The 23,618-nt window shown below is 44.9% G+C and overlaps 1 protein-coding gene across 4 annotated transcripts in view; it reads left to right on the top strand.

The window, feature by feature from the left end:
- Positions 1–23,618, top strand: part of rnf122 (ring finger protein 122) — a 31,503-nt gene that overhangs the window by 5,353 nt on the left and 2,532 nt on the right. The window contains exons 1-5 of one of the 4 annotated variants that reach the window (XM_068023025.1): positions 4,508–4,919; positions 7,026–7,246; positions 7,662–7,818; positions 19,192–19,237; positions 23,384–23,425. In XM_068023025.1, the coding sequence (XP_067879126.1) occupies positions 7,709–7,818; positions 19,192–19,237; positions 23,384–23,425 (198 nt within the window). In that variant the 5' untranslated portion in view covers positions 4,508–4,919; positions 7,026–7,246; positions 7,662–7,708. Of the gene's footprint in view, positions 1–4,501; positions 4,920–7,025; positions 7,247–7,661; positions 7,819–19,191; positions 19,238–23,383; positions 23,426–23,618 lie in introns of those variants that run through there. The other 3 variants (XM_068023024.1, XM_068023023.1, XM_068023026.1) reach the window with 3 other exon arrangements.

The following is a 23,618-nucleotide window of genomic DNA, read 5'->3' as shown; positions in this document are numbered from 1 at the left end:
GCAGCATCGTCAGCAAAGAGGAGTTCTCTGATGAGGACTTTCCGTACTTTGGACTTCGCTCTTAGACGGGCAAGGTTGAACAACCTGCCCCCTGATCTTGTGTGGAGGAAAATTCCTTCTTCAGAGGATTTGAACGCATGTGAAAGCAGCAGGGAGAAGAAAATCCCAAAAAGTGTGGGTGCGAGAACACAGCCCTGTTTCACACCACTCAGGATAGGAAAGGGCTCTGATGAGGAGCCACCATGTTGAATTGTGCCTTTCATATTGTCATGGAATGAGGTGATGATACTTAGTAGCTTTGGTGGACATCCGATCTTTTCTAGTAGTCTGAAGAGACCACGTCTGCTGACGAGGTCAAAGGCTTTGGTGAGATCAATGAAAGCAATGTAGAGGGGCATCTGTTGTTCACGGCATTTCTCCTGTATCTGACGAAGGGAGAACAGCATGTCAATAGTCGATCTCTCTGCACGAAAGCCACACTGTGCCTCAGGGTAGACGCGCTCGGCCAGCTTCTGGAGCCTGTTCAGAGCGACTCGAGCAAAGACTTTCCCCACTATGCTGAGCAGGGAGATTCCACGGTAGTTGTTGCAGTCACCGCGGTCACCTTTGTTTTTATAGAGGGTGATGATGTTGGCATCGCGCATGTCCTGGGGTACTGCTCCCTCGTCCCAGCACAGGCATAGCAGTTCATGTAGTGCTGAGAGTATAGCAGGCTTGGCACTCTTGATTATTTCAGGGGTAATGCTGTCCTTCCCAGGGGCTTTTCCGCTGGCTAGGGAATCAATGGCATCACTGAGTTCCGATTTGGTTGGCTGTATGTCCAGCTCATCCATGACTGGTAGAGGCTGGGCTGCATTGAGGGCAGTCTCAGTGACAGCATTCTCCCTGGAGTACAGTTCTAGGTAGTGCTCAACCCAGCGGTCCATCTGTTTGCGTTGTGTCCATCGTGTTGTGTGGCACTATCACCGTGCTAAATGGGATAGATTTCGAACAGATCTAGCAATGCAAAACTGGGCATCCATGAGGCGCTGTGGGCCATCAGCAGCAGCAGAATTATCCTCAACCACAATCTGTAACCACATGGCCCGGCATATCCCCCACTCTACCATTACCATCAAGCCAGGAGACCAACCCTGGATGAATGAAGAGTGCAGGAGGGCATGCCAGGAGCAGCACCAGGCATACCTCAAAATGAGGTGTCAACCTGGTGAAGCTACAACCCAGGATAACATGCGTGCCAAACTGCGTAAGCAGCATGCTGTAGACAGAGCTAAGGGATCCCATAACCAACGGATCAGATTTAAGCTCTGCAGTCCTGCCACATGTAGCTGTGAATGGTGGTGGACAATTAAACAACTAACTGGAGGAGCTGGCTCCACAAATATCCCCATCCTCAATGATGGGGGAGCCCAGCACATCAGTGCGAAAGATAAGGCTGAAGCATTTGCAACAATCTTCAGCCAGAAGTGCCGAGTTGATGATCCATCTCAGCCTCCTCCTGAAGTCCCCAGCATCACAGATGCCAGACTTCAGCCAGTTTGATTCACTCCGCGTGATATCAAGAAACAACTGAAGGCATTGGATACTGCAAAAGCTATGGGCCCTGACAATATTCCGGCAATAGTACTGAAGACCTGTGCTCCAGAACTTGCCGCGCCCCTAGCCAAGCTGTTCCAGTACAGCTACAACACTGGCATCTACCCTGCAATGTGGTAAATTGCCCAGGTATGTCCTGTACACAAAAAGCAGGACAAGTCCAACCCGGCCAATTACCGCCCCATCAGCCTACTCTCAATCATCAGTAAAGTGATGGAAGGTGTCATCAACAGTGCCATCAAGCGGCACTTGCTTAGCAATAACCTGCTCAGTGACGCTCAGTTTGGGTTCCGCCAGGACCACTCAGCTCCTGACCTCATTACAGCCTTGGTTCAAACATGGACAAAAGAGCTGAACTCAAGAGGTGAGACGAGAGTGACTGCCCTTGACATCAAGGCAGCATTTGACCGAGTATGGCATCAAGGAGCCCTAGCAAAACTGAGGTCAATGGGAATTGGGGGAAAACCCTCCGCTGGCTGGAGTAATACCGAGCGCAAAGGAAGATGGTTGTGGTTGTTGGAGGTCAATCACCTGAGCTCCAGGACATTACTGCAGGAGTTCCTCAGGGTAGTGTCCTTAGCCCAACCATCTTCTGCTGCTTCATCAATGACCTTCCTTTAATCATAAGGCCAGAAGTGGGGATGTTCACTGATGATTGCACAATGTTCAGCACCATTCACGACTCCTCAGATACTGAAGCAGTCCGTGTAGAAATGCAGCAAGACCTGGACAATATCCAGGCTTGGGCTGATTAGTGGCAAGTAACATTCGCGCCACACAAGTGCCAGGCAATGACCATCTCCAACAAGAGAGGATCTAACCATCTCCCCTTGACATTCAACGGCATTACCATCGCTGAATCCCCCACTATCAACATCCTAGGGGCTACCATTGACCAGAAACAGAACTGGAGTAGCCGTATAAATACCTAGGCTGCAAGAGGAGGTCAGAGGCTAGGAATCCTGAGGCGGGTAACTCACCTCCTGACTCCCCAAAGCCTGTCCACCATCTACAAGGCACAAGTCAGGAATGTGATGGAATACTCTCCACCTGCCTGGATGGGTGCAGCTCCAACAACACTCAAGAAGCTCGACACCATCCAGAACAAAGCAGCCTGCTTGATTGGCACCCCATCTACAAATATTCACTCCCTCCACCACCGACGCACAGTGGCAAAAGTGTGTACCATCTACAAGATGCACTGCAGCAATGCTCCAAGGCTCCTTAGACAGCACTTTCCAAACCTGCGACCTCTACCTAGAAGGACAAGGGCAGCAAATACATGGGAACACCACCACCTGCAAGTTCCCCTCCAAGTCACCATCCTGACTTGGAACTATATCGCTGTTCCTTCACTGTCGCTGGGTCAAAATCCTGGAACTCCCTTCCTAACAACATGGACTGCAGCGGTTCAAGAAGGCAGCTCACCACCGCCTTCTCAAGGGCAATTAGGGATGGGCAATTAATGCTGGCCTGGCCAGTGACGCCTACATCCCATGAATGAATGACAAAAAAAACAAGGATTCACCAAGGGGGAGCTAAAAATATATGTGTTTAAAATTACATCTGTTACGGTAAGATCAGGTGAAGGCTGAGAGGGAACCCTAGACCCCTTTCTCACCTGGTCGTAACTATTGGCAACATCTATGGAGAGAGAAACAGAGTTAAATGTTCCAGGTCTGTGACCTTTCATCAGAATCCCTGAACACGACAAGGGAAATAGAAAGCAATGAAGGTGAACAGGTAGTAGAGACAAATGGAAATCCCACTTGAGAGAAGAGCAGAACCTTTTCAAGGTGGGTCATTCCTGGAAGAGAAGTGGCAGTGAATTAAACACTAACACAAAAGCAAAATACTGCGGACGCTGGAAATCTGAAATAAAAACTGGAAATACTCAGCATCTGTGGAGAGGGAAACAGAGTTAACATTTCAGGTCTGTGACCTTTCATCAGAACTTCCTGAAATTCTATCCCAAGCCTGCAATGGTTGAAGAGTTCAGCTGGTTGACAAAGCCATTTGAAATCCAGGATTGTCTATTATTCTTGGTAACAGTGGGAACCATCTCTCAGATGCTGTTTTAGATAACCAGGCTGATTGCCAGAATGTAGGCCCTGGCATTGAGCCTCCATTGCCAAGAGTACCCACCAGAAAATCACAGACGTTCCTGATTTTCTGGCCAGAATGGATAGAAAACCGGAGGAACTCTGCAGTTTCCTGCTGTGTGCTGCTCCCTTTTGGGAGCCTACATTCAGACAACTGACCTTGATGTGTTAAAGCAGATAGATAGGCACAGTCATCTCTCTTTCTTTAACAAATCTTCCCATTCACAATCTCACCATTTCAGCTTTCACCTTTCACATTTTTCCAAGCTGGCACTCTTTCCATCTCCTTGAGTGAGTATTATCTGCATTGCAGTTGAGCCATGACTTTCTGAGTCTGCTCTTGGAACATGACTTCACACAGGACATCCCCCACCCCCATCATTAGTTTCGTCTTTGTGACTGTCCTGTGGAATTACAATCCCTGCGATTGGGATAGTCCCCAGGTGGAACCAGAACACTTTACTGGATTGCCTGGAAAGATCTGGGGTTCCCGTTGCTGACTGTCCTCAGGAATACACATCCGGACAAACAAATCCTGAGATGATGACAAGGATTGGGATAGGGCAGTGCGGTGGGGCATGTTGGAATAGCGATGGATGAGTTCCAGAAACCAGCAGAGTGGAGCTTTTAGTTTCTGCTTGTCCAGTCCATCAGTGCAATAAAGGAGCATTTCCAGACGCATATTCACATCAGGGGTTTGCTCTCGCACGGAGACGGCTGCAAACTGAGTGACTGTCATTCTTCATCTTGCTTGGCTGCTGGTCTGTTGCTTCCTCTTGACGTGTTTGACGATTTGAACCCCCTCCAGTCGTTGTTCTCAGTCTCTGACTGTCAGCCGGGGGCGTGGGGCGAGGACAAGACAGTCTCGCTTGGGTTGGCTCTGCGGCAACTCACGCACTTGGCCTTGATTGGAAAAGGAAGAGGAAGGAACTCAGCTCCTTGAACGTTTATTTAAAGCAGCACTCGGATAACCGGGAGAGACAAGGGGGAAGTGTGCAGGAGCTGCCTCCAGCCAGCGGCCCTTCCACTGTGTTTAGCAGAGGGACTCCCTGGGGATTCTCCCTGTCAGTTTTCACGGTGCAACGCAGACTTGGCGCTGGACTCACGGAGGGGCCGGGGGCGGGGGCAGCAGCAGCCAGCCTTTCAGACTTTCCCCATCTCCAATTCTGTGTTGAGATCAGTACCCGGGACTATTGATGCACCCTTTCCAGTGGTGTAACGGTAAGGAGACTCTCCTTTTGTTTAATCTTTGCTCTGTGAATTGATGATGAATGGGAGAGAGCCTGGGCTGCGAGAACAATGAAAAAGAAGGACGATTCCCTTCCAGCCGAGTTCAGCAGCGGCCAGCCATCGCCAGGCTTTGTTTGCGGTCTGACCGCACACAACAGCACCCTCCCACCGTGTGGGAGACAGTCGTTCCCATCCACCGAGCAATGGGGCTCACATTATGAGGAATGCAGAGTACCCGCGCTCGTCATAGGCAGATTATTGGGGTTCAGAGTAAGAATCATGCAGAGTAACGGGGTTCAGGGTCAGATGAATGGAGAATAGTCGGGGTTCGGTTCGGTTCAGAGGTTTTCAGAGTACCGGGGTTCCGTGGATGAAGAATGGCGAGTCCGAGGATTCAGGAGCAGTAATTTGTTTATTAAAATGCCTGCCTAGCAAAATAGAGACTTCTGGGCCCTGCACATAGAGGGATTGTCTGTGGAAGAGCATAGAAATATGCTCTATGTACTAGTCTCGACATAATGTCTGCCTAGCTGTTATCTGTATTATATATAATTACATATATAGTCAACAAAATAACCTACGTATTAAATATTGTCACTTGGTCCACCTGTCTACATTGAATCCCAGGTGTGAAATCGGAGTGAGATTGAGCAGCAGTGTAAAACCTGACTGTCGCTCAGGATAATGTACAGTAGCCTGCACAGAATCCCCAGTGCAGAAATAGGCCATTTGGCCCATCTGGTCTATGTCGGTGTTTATACTCCATACAGGCCTCCTCCCATTCTGAACCCCTATCCCTCAATTCCCTTCTCCCTCATTTGTGCATCAAACCTCCCGTTAAATCCATCAATAATATGTGCTTGAAGCACTCCATGTAGCACTGAGTTGCACGTTCTCACCACTCTGTGTAAAGCATGTGTAAAGAAATTCCTTATTTATTTGATCCATTAGTGGCTATCTAACATTTATGCCCCATTTTCTCCCACAAGTGGAAACAGTTTCTCCACATCTACCCTATAAAACCCCATCATAATTTTAAAGAGCTCGATCCAGAGACAGGAGCCCATGCCTGGTCAATCTTTCCTGACAGTTGCATCCTCTCAATTCCGGTAACATCCTTGTAAATCTTTTTCACACTTTCACCAAAGCTTCAATATCCTATTTATACCATGGAGACCAGAACTGGGCACAGCACGTTAAGTGTGCTCTAACCAAGACTCTATGAAAAGTTAATCTTCCCTCCCTGCTTTTGTATTCTGTTCCTCTAGAAATTAATGCTTGTGCTTTGTTTGCACTCTTCATGGTTTTATTAATTTGTGATGCTACTTTTACTGATTGACGTGTCTGTATTCCCACATCTCTTTAATCCTGTATCCCATTTTGTTTCTTGTCTTCCAAGTCATAACTGACTTCCTTATTCCACCTACCAAAATGAACCACCTCACATTTTGCGATATTGAATATCACTTTCCATTTATCTGCACCGTCCACAAGCCTGTTTATGTCTTCCTCTCCTCCAAATTAATTATTATAACCACCGTGTTCCAAAAATTCATTCATGGGACGTGGGCATTGCTGGAAAGGGCAGCATTTATTGCCCGTCACTTATTGCCCTTGAGAAGGTGGTGGTGAGCTGCTGCATTAAATGGTTTACTGGGCCATTTCAGAGTTCAGTTAAGAATCAACTGCATTGCTGTGGGTCCAGAGTCACATCTAAGCCAGACCATGTAAGGACGGCAAATTTCCTTCCCTAAAGGACATTAGTGAACCAGATGGTTCTTTACGACAATCCAGTGGTTTCATAGTCACCATAACGGATACCAGCTTTTTTCTTTATTCCAGGTTTATTTAATTAGTTGAATTTAAATTCCCAGCTGCTGTGGTGGGATTTGAAATCATTTCTCTGGCCTATTCGTCCAGCCTCTGGATTAGGAATCCGTTGTGCCAGCATGCCATCTTTGGTATCCTCTACAATAAATATAGTCCACAATAATAATGAGGAAGGCTAGACTTCAGTGCAGATTTGGATTGATATATAATGATATGTTGCAGCATACATCAGGGTGACTGTGAGACATTCGCATGTTTTAATCCTAGGTGGTGGAATATTTCTGATTCCCTACGGTGAAACTATGGCCACCTGTCAGACACAGAATGTTCCAGCAACCTGAGGTGGTTCTCAGCTTCCTCGCTCGTACAGTCTGCAGGCTATTACAACTTCAATTCTACATCACTACTTCTTGATTTGCCTCGTCTTATCTCCGACTCTATTCAACTTTATTGGCGTCTTGCACCATGGACCTTGACCCTTCACTTGGGTATCTAATTATTTTATAATGAAGTCCACATTCTGTATTGGGTTAACTGATTGCTGCTGCAGTGAAAGTCAAGTGGATACAATTATCCTCATTGGCTTTGCCTAAGAAAGGAAAAATCAGCCAGACCTACTTTTGAATACCTCTGCTGGAAACTGAGTATGTGTGGACAGGACTGTGCTTCTTCCTGTGGTTGAATAACCTGTTGACACTCATGCATAAATAATGGTAATGGGATAGGCAGTGAATGACAGCACCTTCTGGAGAACTGGGAGGAAATTTTCAAGGGAAAAAAGAATCACATTAGGTGCACATTCTGCCAACATTAGTAAGGAGGTGGGGAAGGAAATAAAAGCCTTTATCCAAAGACGTGAGATTAACCATTAATATCTCACTTCTGTTTCTCTCACTTTCCCAGGATGTTTCTGTGGTTTGGGGTTGATTTACTCGAATAAATCGTGCACGATGCCTCCAATAACCTTCCAGGATCTTCCATTGAACATCTACATGGTGATATTCGGCACTGGAATCTTTGTCTTTGTGCTGAGTCTGATATTCTGTTGTTATTTTATCAGGTAACTCACACTCAACTGTCTGCAGTTACATTTTTGTTTACATTTATTTCTGTACTTATCAAGGCGTGGTATGTTAGTGCTGGGGCACAGTAATTTCAGCATCAGGCTTCACCGTAGCGATATTCATCAACATACCTTGACCCAGAAGAATATCCTGATATCCTGACTGCACCATTGGTCTTTTTCCAATGTCCATACCAGCTACCCTGAGATTTCCAAGTTAGGAACAGCGTTATGCTTTGGTTTCACACTCACTGCCCCAAGAGATTTCATGTTGGTGCCTTACAGCCAACAAGGAGGAGGTTTTCGTCCCATCAGTCTTTGCTGGTTTTGTACCCAGATCCTGGAGGTGAGAGGCCAGTGTCCCGCCTCTTGAACTGCTGCCAAACTATGATTTATGTTAATCTCCTGCAAGTGTTTCCTGTGCTCACTCTGTGTATGTGTGTGATGCTGTTGGTCATTATCTGTGAACACACTTCACTGGCTGGAATACTCAGTGCCCTGCTTCTGAAAGTTGTACTGTAACCCCATGAGGTTAGATAACAATGCAACTCCCTTGAAACAAACGCTATTTTTATTTTGAAGGCAGGCAAAGCAGAAATACTCAGCAATTAGATGGGCAGGAAACGACCATTGTGTTTTTAAGAAAAGACTGTTCGGACAGCTGCTGTTAACTCTCTGGGTGCTGTACAGGAACTACAGGAGGCATATGCATCTTGGGCAGCAGGGGCAGGAGGTATCACTGCTCCACCATTTCATATTTCTCTTGTAAATTTGTTCAGTGATCTGCAAATGCACATTTACAGTGGCTGCACTGGAACAGAACTGGGACTCCCATGGGGAGATGTCAACATATTGACTAATGTCTTTACATCCTTACTCAGAGGTCAACAACTTGCATTTTTATGGCGCTTTCAACGTAATAAAACATCCCAAGGCTTTATAGGAACAAAGTTTAACACTGAGCCAAAGGACAAGTTGATCAAGATGCAAAAAATAGATTGTATGGTGTTCTAGCTTTTATAAATAGATGCAGTGTTAATCCTGTATTAAGTGTAAGGTATCAGCTGTGGCTTAGAAGTAGCACTGTCATGTCGAAGTCAGAAGCTTTTGGGTTCAAGTTCGCTCCAGAGACTTGACCACAAAATCCAGGCTGACACTTTAGTACAGTACTCAGAGACTGCTGCACTGTCAGAGGCGCCAGCCTTTGGACGAGGTGTTAAACTGAGGCGTGTTCAACCCTTTCAGGTGGATATAAAAGATCCGATGGGAAGAAGAGCAGGGCAGTTCTTCCCAGTGTCCTGGCCAATATTTATCCCTCAACAAACATCACTAAAGCTGCTTATCTGGTCATTTATCTCTTTGTTGTTTGTTGGAACTTGCTATGTGCAAGTTAGCTGTCACGTTTCCTGCGTTCTAATAATAACTACACTTCAGAAAGTACTCAGTTGGCTGTAAAGTGCTTTGGGATACCCTGAGATCATCAAAGGCACTATACTTTCTGCAAGCCACAATTAGAATTTGATAGAGGAGGGCAGGATGATGGGATTGTCCTTGAAAAAATTAATGGAGAGAAAATCACACACTGCGGTGCATAATGTCTTGCAATGGCAAGATAAAAATTCCCCCCCTTTTGAGTCCAGTTTTGGACTCTTTATTTTCGTAAAGATGTCCAAGACTTTGAGCGGGTACCAAAGTCATTTACTGAGGTGTGACACCAGAGATGGGAGACTTGAAGTATGAGGAGAGATTTAAAAAGCTGTCATTTCGACAGATTCTGATCGAGGTGCTCAAAATTATGAGGGGCTTTAACTGGAGGGTTAGTTGGTAACCAGTGGCCAAAGATTTGACTATTACCAAAATAAAAAAGGGAAAAGTTAAGGGAATTGTTTTTTTTTTGTGTCGAGGATTGATAGGACGTGGAATTTCCAACCAGCAAAAGTGGTGGTCGCACAATCCGTAACGGCTTTTAAAAAGAAAGTGGATAAATATTTGAAGAGGAGAAATTGAAAAGGGTATGGGGGAAAGGGCAGGGAAATGGAACTTAGTGGAGAGCAATTTCAGAGAGTTAGCCCAGATAACAATGAGCTGAATGATCTCCTAATGTGGTGCAAAATTCTGCAATTCACTGTACACTCAACAACAAATAGCATTTACAGAGTGCTTTTTACAGCGTAAAACCTTCCAAGGCACTTCACAGGAGCATTGTGGAACAAAACTTTGGCTCCAAGGCACTTAAGTTATAAGGACACATTTCCAAAAGCTTGTTCAAAGAGGTAGGTTTTAAGGATGGTCTTAAAGGAGGAGAGAGACGTTTCGAGACAGAGAGGTTTAGGAAGGGAATTCCAGAGCTGAGAGACTAGATGGCTGAAGGCACAGCCGCCATTGGCAGGGTGATCAAAATGAGTGTGCACAAGAGACCAGAACTGGAAGAACACAGAGATCTCAAAGGCTTGAAGGGCTGGAGAAGATGACAGAAGTAACTTTTAACTCAATGTCTTTGACATCTTTCTGAAAGTAATGAGTCCAAAACTGGACTTGGTATTGGTACCTACATGAAGCTAGTAAGACCTTAGTCCTTGCAAAATAAAAATGGAGCAGGCCCAGGTCAAGCACTGAGAGAAGCACTACGATTGCTCCAAGACAGGCAGTGGGTCGGGCAGTGATCAGCAGTGATTGATAGAATCTTCCTAATTACAGTGCACGTTTGCCACTGCGCTTCGAATCCTGGTGCAACTTGGTCATGTACAGCAGAATGCCACCATTACCTGGCCCTAGCAAGTAAACAGTTGCCTCCTTAATCCTATGCTTTTCTTCTTGGATTATTGTACTTCTTTTGTCCAGCCTGGGAACATGATGTACAGGCCTGTCAAGGTGCCGGAAACTTGGAACACATCCTGCAAATTAAAGTCAACTTCCTGAGACAAACAATCGAGCTCAGGGCAGAGAGCTGCTATCAAATTTTCAGGGCTATTTTAGGCTCTTTTGGCAGAAGGTACTGTTTGCTGCTGTTAGGAAAGGATTTACCTTCCCCTTACCCATCCTCACACAACCACAGCTGGGTTTTCACCTCCTACCACATCAGATTCACATCTGAAAACAGAAACCATGATGAGATCTCTCTATGTGTTTGTGTAAGTGTGTGTACATGTATGTATGTATAAAACTGAGTGCATAATGGTGCGGTGTCTAGAATTTCCACTTAGTTGAGATTCCTGGGTGGAATAATGGTATTGTGCTGTTCACACCCACAGAATTAAGGTGGGCTGATTGTGCCACATTTTTGAGAGTTCGCCTTATTTGAATGGTCTTGGGCAGTACTGTTGCTGATTGGGTATGGAAACCTGGTTGCTGCTGCAGGATTTAAAGGCCCACAGCAGCTTAATGGGCTGGCATAACAAAAATTCTTAAGTTAGACTATTCACATCAAAGAATAACAGTGAGGTTTGCAGGAGGACAGAGACCATTCTCTGCCTGGTTCAGCAAAAGCAATCTGAGTGCTTCTCCGGAATGTTAGACAAAGGAAGAACTTAACAAGGAAAAATGTTGTAGGGCGATGTGGAGCGAGCAGGGGAGTGGAACTAATTGGTCGCTCTTTGAGAAAGCTAACAGAGGCATGGTGGGCAAAAAGGCCTCCTTCTGCGCTGTATGATTCTATGGAGACCACACGATATGGGGATTTTAAAAATTTGTTAATGGGATGTGAGCGTGACTGGCAAGGCCAGCATTTATTGCTCATCCCTGATAAGCTTGAGCAGTTGGTCGGGAGCTGCCTTCTTGGACCTGCAACGTTGTGAGGTAGAGAGTTCGGGATTTTGACCCATTGACAGTGAAGGAAGGTCGATACAGTTTCAAGTCAGGATGGTGTGTGACTTGGAGGGGAACTTGCAGGTGGTCGTATTTCCATGCATCTGCTGCCCTTGTCCTTCTAGGTGGTAGAGGTCACGGGAATGAAAGGTGCTGTCGAAAGAGCCTTAGTCAGTTGCTGCAGTGCATCTTGTCTATGGTACACTATTCTACCACTGTGTACTGGTGTTGGAGGGAGTGAATATTTAAGGTGGAGGATGCGATGCCAATCAAGCAGGGTACCTTGTCTTGGATGGTGTCGAGCTTCTAGAGTGTTGTTGGAGCTGAACTCATGTAGGCAAGTGGAGAATATTTCATCACACTCCTGACTTGCGCCTTGTAGATGGTGGACGGACATTGGGGAGTCAGGAGGTGAGTTAGTCATTGCAGAATTCCCAGCCTCTGAGTTGCTCTTGTAGCCACAGTATTTATATGGCTAGTCCAGTTACGTTTCTGGTCAATGGTAACTCCCAGGATGTTGATTGTTGGGGATTAAGCGATGGTAGTACTGTTGAATGTGAAAGAGAGATGCTTAGATTCTCTCTTGTACGAGATAGTCATTCCCTGGCACTTGTTAAAAATGTTATGCCACTTACCAGCCCAAGCCTGAATATTGTCCAGGTGTTGCTGCATTCAGGCATGGCCAACTTCAGCATCTGAAGAGTTGCGAATGGTACTGAACACTCTGCAATCATCAGCGCACATCCCCACTTCCAAACCTATAGTGGAGGGAAGGTCATTGATGAAGCAGCTGAAGATGGTTGGGCCGAGGGCACTACCCTGAGGAACCCCTGCAGCAGTGCCCTGGGACACAGATGATTGGCCTCCAAGAACCACAAGCCTGGGATCCACCAGGGGCACTTGGCTCCAGACCTCATTACAACCTTGGTCCAAACATGGACAAAAGCGCTGAATTCCAGAGATGAGGTGAGAGTGACTGCCCTCGACAGGCTGCTTTTGACAAAGCAAGGCTTCAAGGACCCAAGCAAAGTTGAAGTCATGAGAATGGGATGGTCGGGGGGAGACTCTCCACTGGTTGGAGTCATACCTAGCACAAAGAAAGATGGTTATCTTCTTGGACAAATCCTTTTCTGGTCTTGCCTTTCCCTGTCTCGAAAGCCTTTCCCTATCCGATAACTCCTCTCCAAACTCTACATTATTCTGACCCTGGCCTCTTGTCCATCATTCCTTCCCATTGTTAGCCATGTTTTCAGCATGCTTGGCCCACATTCTCACTTTCTTCCCTCAAACTCTCTGCCTCTTCACCTCTTTCTCCTGCTTGAAGAGCCTTCTCAAAACCCAGCAATTTGATAAAGCTTTTGGTAACCCCACTAATATCTCCTTCTTTGTTTCAGCGTTCATTTATTTTCTGATTCGTCTTCTGCGAAAACTATGGAACATATTTCTGTATGAAAAGCACAGTAAATTTGAGTTGCTTTTGTTGTTGCCAATCTTTCCTGGCTGTTGTATGTTGTGTTCTCTTGAACAAGAATGCAATAAGTGAGAATTACTCTTGGGTATCATGAGGTGCAGTAAATTTGTCAGCAGTGGGATAATGGGTGAATACAACAAGGAATTAGACTCTCTGTGAGGCTTTTCATCGGGTAACTGTATGTAAGGTTCTGTGTGAAGGCACTGTGTTGCCTTCTGGACATTGATGGTGAAGCACATCAACGCAGTACAAGAGAGGTCATTGTGAGCGGCAAACACACTTAGTACAGTATGCTCTTCAGTGTGCCTGACTCCTTAGTTTATTTGCCCTGACTAAGTAATGAACCTTTTTTTTGTTGCTCGAAGTGTCAGCGTACAGGATCACCAGGTTGGTACTGACTTCCCTGAGCCCCTGATCTGCTCTCTTGAGGGCCCTTTATTTGTCTACCCCAAACAGTACATTGTGACTGTCCCCTACCTCCCACAGGAGCTTTTTCACATTGGAATCAGCATGTCTGGGGATCCTGTGCTCTGCAAGAAGTTCTGCTCTTCCACCAAACAAAGTTCAGGGCTGTGGCCTTGTTTAAGATGCTGTGTGTTTTTAAGCTGCAAGTTCCCAGTCCACCAAAATGGACGACTCGTAATCACAGATGTGGAGGATGCACGTAACAAGCCCAACAAGAGGGGGTGCAATTCTACATTTAGTCTTAGGAAATGAAGCTGGGAAAGCAGGAGTAAAAGTTCTAAATTGGGGCAAGGCAAATTTTACAAAGCTGAGAGGTGATTTGGCGAAAGTGGACTGGATACAGCTCCTTGAAGGAAAATCAGTGGCAAACCAATGGGTGGCATTCAAAAGTGAGATTCTTCAGGCACAATGTAGACATGTCCCCACAAAGAAAAAGGGTGGTACTGCCAAATGTGGAATCCCTGGGTTATCTCGAAGCATATGGGTAAGATACAGCAGAAAAAGAAAGCTTATGACAGTCACAAGAAACTTAATACTTTAGAAAGCCTGGAGGAGTATAGAAAGTGCAGGGTTGAAGTAAAAAAGGAAATTAGAAAAGGAGAGCGAGGACATGAAAACATATTGGCAGGTAAAATCAAGGAAACTCCAAACATGATTGATCAGTACATTAAGAGGACAACAAAGGAAAGAATAGGGCCTATCAGAGATGTACAAGGTAACTTATGCATGGATGCAGAAGATGCAGGCAGGGTTCTTTATGAGTACTTGTCTCTGTCTTCACAAAGAAGAGGGATGATGCAGACATTATAATTAAAGAGGAGGAATGTGAAATATTAGACACGATAAGCATAATGAGAGAAGGAGTATTAAAGGGTCTGACATCCTTGAAAGTGGATGAATCACCAGGGCTGGATAGATTGTATCTCAGGCTGTTAAAGGAAGTCGGGGAGGAAATAGCCGAGGCCCTCGAGGAGCATAGAAAGTATAGGGGGTACTTAAGAAAGTAATTCGGAGAACAAGGGGGGAGAGCGTGAAAAAACACTGGCAGGCAAGATTAAGGAAAATCCAAAGACGTTTTAAAAGTATATTAAGGACAAGAGGATAACCAGGGAAAGAGTAGGGCCCATTAGACACTGAAGCGACAATCTGTGTGTGGAGCCGGAGGACGCAGATGAGGTTTTAAATGATTACTTTACTTTTCATCTGTATTCATTATGGAGAAGGACGATTTAGGTGTAGAGATCAGGGAGGGGGAGACATGATGGTATACTGGGATGTGATATACTTGAACAAATTAGCATTGAAAGGGAGGAGGTATGAACGGTTTTAGCAGGCTGAAAAGTGGATAAATCCCCAGGCCCAAATGAGATGTATCCCAGGCTGTTATGTGAGGCAAGGGAGGAGCTAGCAGGGGTTCTGACACAAATTTTCAAATCCTCTCTGGCCACAGGAGAGGTGCCAGAGGACTGGTGGACAGCGAATCTGGTACCATTATTCAAGAAGGGTAGTAGGGATAAACCAGGTAATTACAGGCCAGTGAGTCTAACATCAGTGTTGGGAAACTATTGGAAAAATTTCTGAGGGACAGGATTAATCTCCACTTGGCGAGGCAGGAATTAATCAAGGGTAGTCACCATGGTTTTGTCAAGGGGAGATCATGTCTAATAAACTTGATTGAATTTTTCGAGGAGGTGACTAGATGTGTAGATGACGGTAAAGCAGTTTATGTAGTCTACACAGACTTCAGTAAGGCTTTTGATAAGGTCCCACACAGTAGATTGGTCAAGAAGGTAAGAGTCCATGGGTTCCAGGGTAATTTGGCAAATTGGATCCAAAATTGGCTTCGTGGCAGGAGGCAGAGGGTGATGGTCGAAGGTTGTTTTTGCGATTGGAGGCCTGTGACCAGTCGTGTACTGCAGGGATCGGTGCTGGGACCCTTGCTGTTTGTAGTGTGCATTAATGATTTAGACGTGAATATAGGAGGGATGATCAGTAAGTTTGCAGATGACACAAAAATTGGTGGTCTCATAAATAGTGAGGAGGAAAACCTTAGATTACAGGACAATATAGATGGGCTGGTTAGATGGGCAGAGCAGTGGCAAATGGAATTTAATCCTGAGAAGCATGAGTTGATGCATTTTGGGAGGACTAACAAGGCAAGGGAATATACAATAGATGGTTGGACCCTAGGAAGTACAGAGGGTCAGAATGATCTTGGTGTACTTGTACACAGATCACTGAAGGCAGCAGCACAGATAGATAAGGTGGTTAGGAACGCATATGGGATACTTGCCTTTATTAGCTGAGGCATAGAATCTAAGAGCGGGGAGGTTATGATGGAGCTGTTTAAATGCTAGTTCGGCCACAACTGGAGTACTGTGTACAGTTCTGGTCGCCACACTGTAGGAAGGACGTGATTGCACGAGAGAGGGTGCAGAGGAGATTCATCAGGATGTTGCCTGGACTGGAGCATTTCAGCTGTGAAGAGAGACTGGATAGAATAGGGTTGTTTTCCATCGAGCAGAGAAGGTTGAAGGGGGACCCGATTGAGGTATACAAAATTATGAATGCGTAGATAGGGTAGAAAGGAAGAAATTTTTTCCCTTAGCGGAGGTGTCAATAATCAGGGGGCAAAGATTTAAGGTAAGGGCAGGAGGTTTGGAGGGAATTTGAAGAAACATTTTTTCACCCAGAAGGTGGTTGGAATCTGGAACACACTGCCTGAAGGGGTGGTAGAGGCAGGAGCCCTCACAACATTGAAGAAGTATTTAGATGAGCACTTGAAATGCCATAGCATACAAGGCTACTGGCCAAGTGCTGGAAAATGGGATTAGAATAGATAGGTGCTGTATGGCCGGCAGAGACACGATGGGCGGAGGGCCTGTTTCTGTGCTGTGTAACTCTATGACTATGACTCTGAGTATCTTCTTTAAATCCTCACTGGATACAGGCGAGGTGCCAGAGGTTTGGAGGTCTGACCTCGGTGGTGGGCAAATGATTAGAATCAATTCCGAGAGATAGGATAAACTGTCACTTAGAAAGACACAGCTTAATCAGGGATAGTCAGCATGGATTTGTTAAGGGAAGGTCATGTCTTACGAACTTAATTGAATTTTTTGAGGAAGTAACAAGAAGGATTGATGAGGGTAATGCAGCGGATGTTGTCTGCATGAATTTTAGTAAGGCATTTGACAAGGTCCCACATGGCAGACTGGTCAGAAAAGTAAAAGCATATGGGATACAGGGGAATGTGGCGAGTTAGATCCAAAATTGGCTCAGTGACAGGAAACATAGGGTAATGGTCGACGGATGTTTTTGCGAATGGAAAGCAGTTTCCAGTGGCGTTCCACAGGGCTCATGTTGTGTCCTTTGCTCTTTGTGGTACATATTAATGATTGGGAAATTCTCAGATGACACAAAAATTGGCCGTGTGGTTGATAGTGGAGAGGATAGCTGTTGAGTGGGCGGAAAAATGGAAAATGGAATTCAATCCAGAGAAGTGTGAGGTAATGCATTTGGGGAGGGCAAACAAAGCAAGGGACTAGACAATAAACAGGAGGATATTTGGAGGGGTAGAGGAAGTGAGAGACCTTGGAGAGCGCGCCCATAGGTCCCTGAAGGTGGTAGGACAGGTAGATAAAGTGGCAAAGAAGGCATATGGAATGCTTTCCTTTATTGGCTGAGGTATAGAATACAAAAGTAGGGATGTAATGATGGAACTGTATAAAAAGCTGGTTCGACTACAGCTGCAGTATTGCGTACCATTCTGGTCCCCACATTACAGGAAGGACATAAATGCTGTGGAGAGAGTACAAAGAAGATTTACAAGAATGTTGCAAGGGCTTGAAAGTTGCAGCTATGAGGAAAGATTTGATCGGCTGGAGTTGTTTTCCTTAGAACAGAGGTGGCTGAGGGGTGACTTAATTGAGGTGCACAAAACTATGAGGTACCTAGATAGAGTAGACAGGAAGGACCTCTCCGTTTCCCCTAGTGGAGAGGTCAATTACCAGGGGGCACAGATTTAAGGTGCTTGGTAGAAGGATTAGAGGATGGTGAGTGTCTGGAATTCACTGCTTGGATTGGTGGTGGAGGCAGAAACCCTCAACTCATTTAAAAGGTACCTGGACCTGCACCTGAAGTGCTGTAACCTGCAAAGCTACGGACCAGGTGCTGGAAGGTGTGATTAGAGTGGGCGGCTAGTTTTTTCAGCCGGCGCAGACACGATGGGGTGAATGGCCTCTTTCCGTGTCATAACTTCTCCATGGTTCTTTGCAGGATTTTGGGTTTTAGATTTTTTTCACACGACAGTTTCACACGGTTCCAGTTCTGATGCTGCCTCTCAGTAACTCCGTAAACATGTGTTACCTTGCTTATATTTCATGCACACAAAAATGCCACGACACAAATTGTATTCAACTGGAGAACTGAGCAACTGAAATTGTCGTGATGCAGATGCACATAAATGAATGCATAAATATTTATATTCATCACAAATAGACATAGAATTTAGCCAGATGTCTGTGTCAGTCCATGGGTGTAACGCTGTTACATGGAATCACAGAATTGTTACAGTGCAGAAGGAAGCAATTCCCTGAGTTCCATTCCCCCGCTTTCTCCCTGTAAACCTACACGTTCTCCCTTTTCATATAACTGTCTAATTCACTTTTTAATGCTTCAGTTGAACCTGCTTCCACCACACTCTCAGACAGTGCATTCCCGACTTAACCACTCGCTGCATGAAAAAGTTTTTCCTCATGTCACTTTTGCTTTTGTTACCAAATACTTTAAATCTGTGGTCTCTTGTTCTCGATCCTTTCACGGGTGGGAACAGTTTCTCTCTATCTGTCTGGACCCCTCATGATTTTGAATACCTCAATCAAATCACCTCTCAGCCTTCTCTTCTCTAAGGAAAACTGTCCCAACTTCTCCAATCTATCTTCACCACTGAAATTCCTCATCCCTGGAACCATTCTCGTGAATCTTTTCTGCGCTCTCTCCAATGCCCTCACATCTTTCCTCAAGTGCGGAGCCCAGAACTGGACGCAATACTCCAGCTGAGGCCGAACTATTGTCTTATACAAGTTCAACATAACTTCCTTGCTCTTGTTCTCTATGCCCCTATTAATAAAGCCCAGGATACTACATGCTTTATTAACCGCTCTCTCAACCTGTCCTGTACCTTCAATGACTTATGCACATATACACCCAGGTCCGTTTGCTCCCGCACCCCCTTTAGAATTGTATCCTTTCTGTATTGTCTCTCCATGTTATTCCTACCAAATTGAATCACTTCACATTTCTCCACATTGAACTTCATCTGCCACCTGTCTGCCCATTCCATGGAATGTGCTGCTTGAGAACATGGTCTGTATAAGTATGTGGGGGCAGTGGGGATTGGGAGTCTTTTAGCATTTGGTACAAATTCTCAAAGATACAGCAGTTCAAATTACAGCCAGCATTAAGATACCATCGTTCTGTCACCATTCCCCATGCTGGGAGTGTCCAGTTGCTGAAAGGCCTTTTGTGGCAATGAAGTAATGCTGAGTGGCAAGTTAGCTATGCTGTTGGAAAAATCATGGTTTTAGCTTCCTGTGATCTGGGTGACTAACCATCTACCTGTTTCCTTTCAGTAAACTCCGACACCAAGCACAGAACGAGAGATACGGATACAAAGAGGTAAAAAAAACGAATGGGAACTAACACAAAACTAGCCTTAGGAAGGCTGCAAACTTCAACCAAATTCACTGATCCAGCTTCACTGCCCCAGAGCCACAGATCCAGCTCAGACTGTCTATCCTCAAGGGGGGGGTTTGTCTCCATATTTCCCAGGGTACAGAATTAAGGAAAAGGGAGTAAGCTTAAAATTACCTCCCTCTGTTTCCAACAGCATGGCAAGAGGGTGGAACTCTGGACTGCCCAATTCATTAGCACTGCTGATGGCAGGGAAGGCCAGAAAGTAAGAGTGCAGATGGAGACTGTGCCAGTGGGAATCTGGCAAAATCAATGGTGAGGCCAGTATTAAATCTATTTTTGATTACTTCAGCTGCTGTTCCTCTAGACTCAGAGCCCTTTTCTTGACCACTCAGTTGTCGACAAGACCATCTGAGCTGCTGCAGCAGTAGAGTATTTCCCTCCCTCCATGATGGCGAATCCACAGAGCTTGCACTGCACACTTAATTGCCCTGAACTCAGGACAATGGGCTGCAGTCACAGCCAGGCTGATCTAATATGGGAACATGAATAGGCAATATGGCCCCTCGAGTCTGCTCTGCCATTCATCGGAACAGAGAAGCAGGAGTAGGCCATTTAACCGATTGAGCCTGCTCCTCCATTAAATACGATCATGGCTGATCATCCACTTCAATGCCTTTTTCCCACATGATCCCCATATCCCTTGATGTCATTGCTATTTAGAAATCTGTCAATCTCTGTTTTAATGACTCAAATACTCAATGACTGAGCTTCCACTGCCTTCTAGGGTAGAGAATTCCAAAGATTTAGAACCCTCTGAGTAAAGAAATTTCTCCTCATCCCTGTCCTAAGTGGCTTCCCCCTTATTTTGAAATTTGGTCCCTTGGTTCTAGACTGCCCAGCCAGGGGAAACATCTTACCTGCATCTACCCTGTCTATCGCTTTCAGTATTTTGTAGGTTTCAATGAGATCACCTCTCATTCTTCGAAACTCTCGAGAATACAGGCCCAGTATTCTCAATCTCTCTTCATAGGACAGTCTGCCATTCCGAGAACAAGTCTGATGAAGCTTCGTTGCACTCCCTCTATGGTAATAATATCCTTTGTAAGGTAAGGGGACCAGAACTGCACATAGTACTCCAGGTGCGGTCTAACCAAGGTTCGATACAATTGAAGCAAGACTTCACGACTCCTGTACTCAAATCCTGTTGCGATAAAGGCTTCTTAATTGCTTATCGATGAGGACACCCAGGTCCCTTTGTACATCTGCACTTTCTGATCTCTTACTATTTAAGAAATACTCTGCATAACTGTTCATCCTACCAAAACGGATAACCTCACATTTTTCCGCATTCGCTTCCATCTGCCACATTCTTGCCCACTCACTAAGTCTGTCCAAATCTCCTTGAAGCCACTTTGCATCTTCTTCACAACACACATTCCCACCTAGTTTTGTGTCATTTGCGAACTTGGAAATATTACATTTGGTCCCCACATCCAAATCATTGATATATATTGTAAACAGCTGGGGCCCAAGTACTGATCCTTGCGGTACCCCACTAGTCACAGCTTGCCAATGCGAGAATGACCCGTTTATTCCTACTCTCTGCTTTTTGCCTGTTAAGCAATCCTGAATCCATGCCAGTATGTTACCTCCTATCCCATGTGCTTTAATTTTGCTAACCAACCTCCTCTCGGGGACTTTATCAAAAGCCTTCTGAAAATCCAAGTATACTACATCCACCGACTCCCCTTTATCAAGTCTGTTAGTAACATCCTCAAAAATCTCCAGCAGGTTCATCAAACATGATTTCCCATTCATAAATCCATGTTGACTATGCCCCATCAGATCATTATTATCCAAGTGTCCATTTATCACCTCCTTTAGAATAGATTCTAACATTTTCCCAACGACTGATGGAAGGCTAACAGGTCTGCAGTTCCCTGTTTTCTCTCTCCCTGCCTTCTTAAATAGTGGGCTGACATTCGCTACCTTCCAATCTGCAGGAACCGTTCCAGAATTTACAGAATTTTGGAAGATGATCACCAATGCATCCACTATCTTCATAGCTACCTGTTTCAACACCAGGATGTAGAATATCAGGTCCTGGGTACTTATCAAACTTCAGCCCCATGAATTTCTCCAATACAACCTTGTTATTAATACTAATTTCCTTCAATTCCTCATTCTCCCTTGTCCCTTAGATCTCTAATTCTGAGAGATTTCTTGTATTTTCCTCAGTGAAGACAGGCACAAAGTAATCATTTAGCATCTCTGCGATTTCTCTATTCCCCAGCATAAATTCTCCTGACTCTGCCTGTAATGAACCCACATTCGTCTTAGCCAAAATTTCCTTTTTACCTACCTATAGAAGCTTTTACAGTCCATTTTTATATTTTTTGTGAGCTTACATTCATATTCTGTTCTCCATTTCTTCATCTGTTTCTTGGTCCTCCTTTGCTGTATTCTAAAATCCTCCCAGTCCTCAGGTTTACTACTATTTCTGGCAACTTTATAGGACTTTCTTTTAATCTTATACAGTCCTTAACTTCCTTTGTTATCCACAGTTGACTGCCTTTACTTTAAGGGTTTTTGTGCCTTGAAGGAATGTACAGTTGCTGTAAACTAGGTAATAATTATTTGAAGACTTTCTTTCTTTGGCCTCCTTGTCTCGAGAGACAATGGGTTAGTGCCTGGAGGTGGTCAGTGGTTTGTGAAGCAGCGCCTGGAGTGGCTATAAAGGCCAATTCTAGAGTGACAGACTCTTCCACAGGTGCTGCAGATAAAATTGGTTGTCAGGGCTGTTACACAGTTGGCTCTCTCCTTGCGCTTCTGTCTTTTTTCCTGCCAACTGCTACGTCTCTTCGACTCGCCACGCTTTAGCCCCGCCTTTATGGTTGCCCGCCAGCTCTGGCGATCGCTGGCAACAGCCTATCGATTGCCTATGCACTGTCATACCTTTTAATGTATTTTCCCAATCCACCCCTCATACGTTCATAATTTCCTTTGTTCAAATTTAACACCCTGGCTTCACATTGAACTACCTCATTTTCAAACATAATGTAAAATTCTATCACATATGGTCACTCATCCCTAAAGGTTTTTTTGCAACAAGATTATTAATTAGCCCTTTCTCATTGCATAATACGAGATCTAAGATAGCCTGTTCTCTAGTTGGTTCCTGAACATACTGCTCCAGAAAACCATCCGTAACACACTCCAGAAACTCATCCTCCACAGCATGAGTGCTCATTATATATAATATAAAATAAAAACAAGAAATGCTGGAACCACTCAGCAGGTCTGGCAGCATCTGTGGAAAGAGAAGCAGAGTTAACGTTTCGGGTCAGTGCTCATTAGGTTTACCCACTAAGATTCAGTAAGATTATGGCTGATCCTCTGCCTGAACTCCTCCTTCCTGCCCAATCACTATATTCCTTTATTCCTGAGTGTCCAAAAATCTATCGATCTCAGTCTCAATGCCTGAGCCTCCACAATTCTCTGAGCTAGAGAATTCCAAAGATTCACAACCCTCTGAGTGATGAAATTTCTGCTCTTTTCAGTCCTCATTTCTTTATCTTGAGACTGTGCCTCTGTGTTCCCGACTCTCGAGCAAGCAGAAACTGTCTCTCAGCCTCGACCCTGTCAAGCCCTCAAAGAAATTTTTCTGATTTAGCGAGATCACCTCTCATTCTTTTAAGCTCCAGAGAATATAGACCTCTTCTCCCCATTCTGTCCTCATTCGACAATCTTTTCATCTGATCAATCAATCTCATGAACCTTTGTGGCACCTCCTCTAAGGCAAGTAATTCCTATTTTAGGTAAGGAGACGAAATCTGTACTCCTTAAATAAGGAAATCAAAACAGGAGCAAGTCCTTCTCTGACCCCCCTCTGGCAGCATTGACACCCTCAAGGAAACCCCTCTTGTCCCGTGCAAAATTCCAGAAATAGCAGCAGCACATCTGCAGATCTGTAGCTTGTTCACTGGAATGTGTGCATATCTGTAGCCTGATATCTGTAATGTGTGGGTATCTGATGCCTGTTACATGGGACGCATGCGGAGCTGTTGACTGGTACCTGGGATGTCATTGTCATTGTGCATGTGTTTCATTCTTTCACTGTCTCTTCAGGTTATAACAAGGGGAGATGCTAAAAAGTTGAATTTACATGGGGTAAGTCATGATTTTACTGATTTTATTGTAAGGTTGTGTGATCTGTAGTAGTTTGCTACATCAAAATAAAAGTGTTGTGAGAGTGAAATTTTTATCTATAAATGTATCCTGAATTCTGTCATGTTTGGTTAATGATAGGATGACAGCACACTGAAGGTGACTATTTTAATCAGTTTACACAAGGTGAAATGAA

The sequence above is a fragment of the Heterodontus francisci genome, chromosome 47, assembly GCF_036365525.1.
Source record: "Heterodontus francisci isolate sHetFra1 chromosome 47, sHetFra1.hap1, whole genome shotgun sequence".
NCBI classification, from domain to species: domain Eukaryota; kingdom Metazoa; phylum Chordata; class Chondrichthyes; order Heterodontiformes; family Heterodontidae; genus Heterodontus; species Heterodontus francisci.
The sequence above is the reverse complement of the archived record's forward strand: the minus strand, read 5'-3'. Positions and strand labels throughout refer to the sequence as shown.